General features: G+C 44.8%; 1 protein-coding gene across 1 annotated transcript in view; it reads left to right on the forward strand.

The window, feature by feature from the left end:
* The first annotated feature begins 2,551 nt into the window (after positions 1-2,551).
* The window catches only part of KCNG1 (potassium voltage-gated channel modifier subfamily G member 1), a 10,838-nt gene continuing 4,504 nt past the window's right edge, over positions 2,552-8,885 (forward strand). The window contains exons 1-4 of the mRNA XM_082065788.1: positions 2,552-2,669; positions 2,915-3,092; positions 6,880-6,995; positions 8,186-8,880. Coding sequence (XP_081921914.1) covers positions 8,232-8,880 — 649 coding nt within the window. The 5' untranslated portion in view covers positions 2,552-2,669; positions 2,915-3,092; positions 6,880-6,995; positions 8,186-8,231. The remainder of the gene's footprint in view (positions 2,670-2,914; positions 3,093-6,879; positions 6,996-8,185; positions 8,881-8,885) is intronic.

Raw genomic sequence — 8,885 nt, forward strand, 5'->3', positions numbered from 1 at the left:
TATGGGGTGGTAATGAGCTCTCCTTTGGCGCCATACTGCTGTGCCTCTTCCCGAAAGGACAGGTGTAGCATGTTGGGCAATCAGAAATCATGGAAATATGGGCTGGTGAATGTCTCAGCAGATCACTGAAACTGTCCCCTGCCCTGAGGCACGGTCATGCGTGCTACAGCCAGTCCTGATAGCTGTTTATCTAACCTCTTCTTTACATCCTCACTGAACAGATTTACAACCTCCTTAGATTCCAGCTACTCACACAGTAATAGTACTGTCTGGTTTGTTTGTTTGTTTCCTGATATCAAAAGTAATCTCCCTAATTGCACTTTAGTAAATTGCTTTTTATCCTACCATTGGTGGTCACAGAACAACTGTTTACTGTCATCTTTATAAACGTATTTATACATTTAAAGACAGTTGTCCTGTCCTTACATTGTGTTCTGTCCCAGAATAAATAAGTTACATTTTTTCCTCATAGCTAACATTTCCTAAGACTCTTAGAGTTTTTGTTGCTATTCTCTTGTCGTTTGCCTACATCTTTCTTTGAGAGTAAGTGCAATGCTTGAAACTGGAAAGAGTGGTTCAGCCAAGCCTGACTAGTGCTAAATGGAACAGAAATAACGCTCTCCGATGTCTTACACATGATTCTCCTGTTACAAGGGCTCAGAGCAACAGGGCTATTTTGCAGCACTGCTCAGTCTACAATTCACAATAGCCCCAAGATTCTCTTCTGCAGTGTTTTTACCTAACTAATAGTCCTCAGTTGACATATGATACTCCTTTCTATGTGGCATACTACATAATTTTTCTTCTAGAATTTGATTGTGTTGAGTTCAGACCAGGTCTGCAGTATATCAGGGTCATTTTAAATCTCAGCCTTGCATTCCATGGTTGGAATCACTGCAAATGTTGTAAAAATACCCTCCATTCCATCACCCAAGTTATTACAGAAAACACTGACCAAAGCTGTCCTTAGATAATTCCCTGGGAGACCTTACTTGATGTGTCCTTCCTCTTTGACAGCAATTATCAACAAAGGGTTTTAAATACAGGCTTTCATTAACAAGATTGTTACAGACTATTACACAAAAGCCAAAACTCTTTATAAACGGCACTGTGGTCAGTAAAACCAGTTACCTCCCTTCTGCAGATAAACACTGAGAGCTGTGCTAGGAAACCTTTACAAAGTCAAATAAAAATCATAAGCAATATCAGGGGAAAAGAAACGCAAGTTGCCCACAGCCACAGTCACTGACAGCCCTCTGCACAACTGCTGTTTAACAACTACGGTTGAAGAATATAAGCATGACTATTCCCGTGTGCCCACACAATTCTGAACCACAGTCCAATTTAGTTTAGAAAAAAAAAAAAAAGAGGTATTTTGCTAAAATTACCATAGTATAGGTTTTTCATTTGTATTACCATAGCAACAAAGGACCTCATCTGAAATGAGCCCCCCACACACACTGCTCTGGCTGGAGTGCACAATGTTCATAATAAGAGACAGTCCCTGTCCCACTGCGCTGAGAGGTGACTGTCCCCATCCTGCACCGAGGTGCAGGAGCTCATCTGCAGGAAATTCCCTCTCAGACCAGTGACTAAGCAGGTGAGAAAAATCAGAGCCCAAAAGCACCATTATCTCTGTACCCACTGGGGGACAACAGCACATGGGATGGGAGCGGATTAAAAGTCTCTGACAGAGTTTAAGGTGCTGGTTTCTCCTTAACCTTGGCACCAAGATTTAATTCACTGCTTTAAAACAGAGATTAAATCCACACAGAGTACCTTCCACCCAGCTGTCAAACAAATTTCATTTAAAAGTAGAGATACAAAATGATCTCCAAATCTCTGACAATCAGCAATACCAGTGTGCTGTCTTTGCAAGGGCACTACAGGAATAAGGCACAGTTTTAGCTGTCCGGGAGTCATTGCTGTGGATGGAAGGTGAGAGAGATGTTGCGATTTATGCTTTAATGGACACTTCTAAAGCCACTTCTCTCACAATGAATAAACTAATAGATAAAATTACCATGGAACGGGCAAAGCAGCAGAAGTTTTATTGGCGACGACAGCAGCCCGGGATGCCACCTGTGGGCAGCTCGCCGCTTCCAGTCCCTCCCGCAGCTGCGCTTGGGGCTGCCGGCGGGGCAGGGGCGGCGGGTTCCTCCCCCCCCGACCCCCAGCACCGCGGGCGCGCAGCGGGCACGGGCTGCGGCTCGTCGGGGCGGGCACAACATGGCCCGGCCCGCCGCCCTCCCGGTGCCGACCCGCTCTTCCCCCTCGGGAGAAGCGTTTATCGCGGAGGGGAGCGCCGGGAGCTCCTCCCCCACCGGCAGCTCAGCCCGGGCCCGCGGGCGAGCGGCGATTTGGCGCGGAGCGCTCGGCGCAGCCCGCTGCTCGCCGCCTCCGCTGCCGGCCGCGCACACGCACAGCGCGGGCCGCGAGCTTCCCGCGGGGTGCGGAGCGGCCCCCGCCTCCTCCCGCTCGCCGCCGGCCGCTCCATGCGGAGAGCCGGGGCCCCGCCGCCCGCGGCTGCCCGCCCCGCACATGCGGCCGCCCCCGCCCCGCGCAGCGTCGGCGCAGCGCGCTGAGCACGGCCCGGCGCCGCCGCCGACCCCGCGGCACGGGGCTCCCGGCGGCCGCGCTCGCTGCCCGGCGCCGCGGGCAACTTGCAGGCAAGTTTCCCGGGAACTTTTCTTCCAGGAGCGGCTCGGGGCGGCGGGTGCCCGGGGAAGGCGGCAGCGGCGGGGGAGCCGCGGGCATCGCCCCGTCCCGGGGGCAGAGCCCGGCCGGGGCCGCCCGGGGGGGTTCCCCTGGGATGGCGGTCACACCCCCGGAGAGATGCGCATGGCGGGGAGGGGGTGGCGGGTCGTGCGAGTCCGTGCACGGGTTGTAGCAACAGGTTTTTCTCCCGCAGCAGGGATGGAAGAGAGGGACTGTCCCCCCGTGCCGTCATCCGTTCGCGGCCCCGGGCTGCCCGTGCTGCCGGCGGCGGGAGGCGCTCGGCTGGCGGAGCGGACGGCGCGGCTGGGTCCCGGCGCTCGGCTGTCCTGTCGCGGAGGTGGCTCACGGCGGGCGAGGCTGATCCAGCGGGCTCGGTTTGTGATGCTCGGTCTTCCCCTTCCCGGCTTTCCCTCTCCCCGAGTCCGGTGTCTGCTCAGGGCAGCTCGCAGGCGTGTGTTTCACATTTACTCTTTGCCTAATCTGAAGGTCCTTTATAGCTTTAATTTAAAAAATAATTAGGATATGGCTTTTATATCGATCTATTTACTGACTTCTGTTCGCTGGCAACTAATAAATCAGGTTAACTATTATTGATAGGTTATGTATTTCTGGCAGATTTTTTTCATTGAAAAAGACTTGGCGGGGGGGATGAGGCCACAAGTAAAATAACTCTTCGTGACTACGTATTTTTTCATTTCAGTGGTAAAATATGCATCAATATAAATAAATGACCAATCCTTTTTAAAAATATGTTTAAGAGATTGTTTTGAATGTGACTTATTAAAATTTGTTGACAGAAATATATTTCATAGCAGAATAATAACCATCGTTATTAGTTCTAATGTATTTCAGAACATTCTCCTGGGGATTTAAGTTATCTGCAAAGTTGTTTCACTGCTGATTATTATCAGCAGAATAAGGCTCAGCTTTATAAAACCAAACACTGAGTAACATATTTATCATAATTCAGTTTGTAGGTGGTCATAAGATGCCAAAAAGCATAACACTGTTTACATCAAGGAGAGCAATATACAGATATGAGCATATATTTTCTGTTTATGTGTTTTTCAGGATAGTTTTGTTTCATATTATGCATTGACCTTTATAAATTTGAGCTTGATTTGGCTGGAGGTTCACTTTGCAAGCAGAGCTGAAGTTTGAGATCGGTTCTGACTATGGAAAGAGCTGCATGAGTATAGCTTAAAGTATTGCAGGGGGTACCCTGGCAGTGTTGATACAGCACAGAAATCATGTGTCAGAAGATAGCTGAATTTGACACTGCTTGAAAACACTGCTTATTTTAACTAAGGAAAGAAGAAAGGAGGAAGGATCACTAAATTGTAAAGCAGTTTCTTTTGGAATTCTTTCAAAAAAATCACTGTATTCCTATTCAACCTGCACTGAAACCTGAAACTTTTTTTTTAACTTAATTTACAAATGGTAAAACGCAACAGAGGGAAGTTCCAGACACTGGAATTGATAGAAGAGTCTAGGGGGGAGTTACACATCTTCCTTGCATGCTTGTTATCATCCAGGCGCAACTTTGAATTGTCTGCATCACAGAGCAGTAGCAGGACTCCTTGCAGGAGCTCTGATTACATCAGAGATGCACTGCAGAATTCAAAACACTGCAGAGGACATTGGAGGGGGGGAAGTGATACTTGCAGTGGAATTTTAGCATGTTACTCATGATTTCTATTTCTTTCCCTCAGAAGGGCATCTTTAGTAATTCTTTCCCCATTGTCTAGCAGTCTGGCACCTTTCCTGAATTTCAGCTGCACGTAAGGGCAGTACAGGTTTCTAATTCCATTTCTTCACCAGACATAATGGATAAGAATATACTCTTCTGCAAGGCAGATTTTTGAAAAGATGTTTTATCTTGCTTCATGTGCCTCTCACACCATTTAGAGTCACCAAGAACCCTTGGTATAGGCCAGTTATTCTGTATTACCATCGTTTCTAGAAGCCAGAACAATGATCAGGATTGTATAATGTAGTAAGAGACAGTTCTTACCCCATAAGCTTACAAACAAAATGGGAGACAATGCTCAGAGAGAAGTGATTTGCCCAAGATGAAAATAAATTATCAGCAGGGGAGCTGGAAAGATGAACTGGGCTTCACTAACTCCCAAGTATTCAAAAGGCAGAATACTATCTCAGACGAGAAGGGATTTTACCATTTGCCTTACTTAACCAGAGCAGTTTTATTTGAGGATTTTACTGTTCCAGCATATCCTCAAAGTTCAACTTGTTTAATTGTTTGGAAAATTGTTGCTATAGGCTAATGTGTTTGTTTGATCTTACATTCCAGTGTGTTGTCTTCCATCCTTAACACATTTCTTACAGCCGTCTCCCAACATCATCAGTCTGCAATGCATGAATAAAACAGTTTGCTTGGTTTTTAAGCTCAACATCAAAAAAACTCTTCCATTAACTACATCTCTACTATCTTAAAGCAGTACTGACCACCATTCTGTAGAAGCACCTTCCAAAGGAAAACAAGAAACATGCAGAGAAATGCATGGAGTTATTTTTCTCCTTCCTCCATCCCCTCAAGTCAGGCCATCTTTTCTACTGTCCTTTATCTCCTCGTATTCTTCCTCCTTAGATATGATGCTATGTGTATCTGAGGCAAAGAACATATAAATAACGCACGTACGGCATCAAATACTATAGCTGCCTACGTGGGATCCGTGGGCTTGCCAGTTCTGGTTATGGAAGAAGAAGGAGCCACCTTTTGTAACTGCAGTCATCCAGTGTGTTACACATTTGACAATTTATTGTCTTGCACAGGTCGAGAAGCTGGAAGTGAAAATAACTCTTTTTTTCTTTGCTCTGTTGTTTCACAGTTGATGCCTCAGGGTTACAGTGTGTGTCTGACACACAGAGAACATTTACATTTCCCTCTCCCCATTTCTTCCCATTGTGTCAACAATGGATGCGGTGGGAGATGAAACCAGTGACAGAGATGAGCTGCCTCCTCATTTTTCCTGGCTGAGATTCAGAGGATAAGTTGTTGCTAACCAACATCATCTGGTATTACAGAAGGGAAGACGGTTAGCAGCTCCCTTGTATCCATAGTCTTACATCAGTCATAATCTTTATTCTTTTCGGGCCAGCCCTGCTTTGACACAGTTGAGGCAGAGGGAAAAACGCTTGTTTCTAAATAAAACAATGGTTGCTCTAAGAAAAGGAACTGAACAGAAACATACATCAGGTAGCCCTGTTTTCCCACATCAAACCTGCAGCTTGAACTCCCAGCGGCGATACTTCTACGGATGGTATCTTGGGAACGCTTTAACAGAAAACCAGCTCTGAGGTCATTAAGGTACTGGCTAGAATTTCCTAGAATGTGACTTACTTTTTCATTCAATTATGTTTCATGTTAATGTTCTTCCCCCAAAAAACCAACAAAAAAACCCCTTTAATGTTAGCAGGCCTTCGCTTAGTCTTTCTTGAGGCAAGAGACAACCCAAATTAATTGGAAGTTTATTTGAGTGCAGGCCTGTGGGATTTTGTCATTGTTTGTGCCCATTGTTACTTCCAGAGGAGCTTAGAATTGTCCATCCCCTGCCATGGGGATTTCCAGAGTCATAGCTCTGAAGGAAAGGCAGAGCAACTCAGCACTACAAGCAAGTATGTAGTGATAAGGCACCGACAGCTAAACGCAGTTAAGATTTTGGCGTGGAGAACAGGTTACTTGCCAAATAGCTGTTCTCAAGTCGCTAACAATAGTAATAGAGATCCCACTTGTGACAGAAGGAAGATGACAAGGCTTACCTCAGGCCACAAAATAGTACCACAGCTCTCGGAAGATCTGAATCATGGCTTGTCCATTCTTGTATATTGCCGTAGGGCTTCCTTTATCCACATGAAGGTAAGTAAATGACTGGTTTCCTTTTGCAGTAAAGTGGATTGCAGGTGAAGAATCAGGAAATACCACTCCATCCAAAGCTCACCGGGGCCACATGTTTGTAAGAACTGCTCTGGTCAGACTAATCCACCTGGCAAGGTAGGAGCAGGACCAAGTTAGTATTTTACTGAAAACAGCATTTAAAGTCCCCTTGCAGCAAAGAAAGCCCATTGCTCTTAATCTGAAGTGCAGCTGTGTGTTTTAAGTATTTTGCTGTTGTGTATTCATGGGTTTTTCTTCTATAATAGGTATGTAACACTATTGATGTGGTTTATAAACCCCAGCTTCTGCAAACAACAGTTCTGTGTTTAAGGAAGTCACCCTAGCAGGGGTACATATCCCCAGGGTGCGGATCAAAGGGGAGGTAAGTACAGTCAGGGAAAGAACAAAACTATGTGCTGCTACTGAAGTCAATCAAGTGTCATATTTATTACTTTCCTGTGACCTCAAGTTAGAAAGCCAGAATACTTGTTCATAATTTAGGTCTATTTATTGTACAGTCTACTTAATAAATACTTTTATTGAATGAAACTGAGGAACTCCACGCATTAAGCTGTAGCTGACTGTACAGATGAAACATCTAGAAGCAGTGCTGTACAACTCTCCTCTGTATGAGCAGACTTGCAGTCCGACTTCTAAAATGCAGTAAATTAGAGAGGCAAAAAGTTTAGCATTTCTAGTCCCTGTTTTTTATAGCCATTTAATTTTCAAAGTTGTTGTAAGAATGTTTTGGTTTCCTATAATCAGAGGTGCCGGCAGTCACCTTGGCTCTCGGCTGCTCTTCAGTCCACTGTAAGGATGAAGACCTATTACTGTATGTAGAGTGTCAGTTATAACTGAAATAATATTCCAGTGTTCATGTAGAAATCATGTATGTCTTTGCAATCTTTTGTAAATGAGGCCATAAAAAGCAAGTTGCCGTGTCATTAGATGTATATAAACTCATACAAACTTTTTATGTGATCACCAGTATAAGTGGGGCTTTTTTCCCCAAATTGTTTCCATATGGCCTTTTAGAAATTAGTCTTATACTGTTTTTTAAAAGTGTGTATTTACTGAATTACAACATAATTCACTTCTGATTCTTTCTATATACTTTACGGGTACTAAAATACTCAAGATTTTTATGTGTAATAGTTAAATAAAAATATGCAATTTCCTTTTCTACAAAACACACTTGAATTCTGGGTTCTTATGTGATACTGTCATAATTTTTATAATTCCATTCTGAGCCAGGAATATCCTGCAGGAATTATTCCCAGTTTCCCTCTGTACTCACTGGGAACTAAGGCCTCTGCATCTGAGAGAGGAGAAGCCCCTCAGTGTGACAAATATGCCAAGCAGAGCTCCTGAACAAGGGACAGAGTCAGTTCTACCCCACTGGACAAACCCATTCTCACCAGAAAGGTCTTCTGACCACACTCAGTCACTGCTGTTTTCTTTCCAGTTGTTTTTATCAGCCATAAATGTTTTTGAGCTCCAATCACTACATTTGTTCCAAACTTGGAAATAATCTCTCATTCACTCACCCTGTCTATCTGGTTTTTGTTCCAGAAGGCACTTGCAGAAGTAGCGAAGTGATGTGAAGTGATCTTCCAAGATGACTCTTCTACCTGGAGAAAATTCCGACTATGACTATAGTGCCCTGAGCTGTGCTTCGGATACTTCCTTCAACCACACGTTCTTTCCAGAAACAGAAACCCTGAAGGGAGTCTTCTACCAAAGAGCCAAGCTAATTCACCCTCAAGAGGATCTCCTGAAAGGCTTTCACCCTGATGATCGGAAGCATCATATTATTATAAACGTAGGGGGCATTAAGTATTTGCTGCCATGGACCACGCTTGATGAATTCCCATTGACACGTTTGGGACAACTAAAATTCTGTAACAATTTTGACGACATTCTAAACATCTGTGACGATTACGATGTGACATGTAATGAATTCTTTTTCGACCGCAATCCAGGAGCATTCAGGACAATCCTGACCTTTTTGCGGGTTGGGAAACTTCGGCTCTTGCGTGAGATGTGCGCGCTGTCTTTCCAAGAAGAGCTGCTCTACTGGGGAATTGAGGAAGACAACCTGGACTGGTGTTGTAAGAGGAGATATCTGCAAAAAATGGAGGAGTTTACAGAAATAAATGAACGGGAGGATGACCTCATAGAAAATGAAACAGGTGAAACAGTGGAGGAGACAAAAATTGGCTTGTGCATGAAAAAGTTGCAAGACATGGTGGAAAGGCCCCAGTCTGGCCTC

This window comes from Streptopelia decaocto (assembly GCF_964273445.1).
Source record: "Streptopelia decaocto genome assembly, chromosome: 14".
Lineage (NCBI taxonomy): Eukaryota > Metazoa > Chordata > Aves > Columbiformes > Columbidae > Streptopelia > Streptopelia decaocto.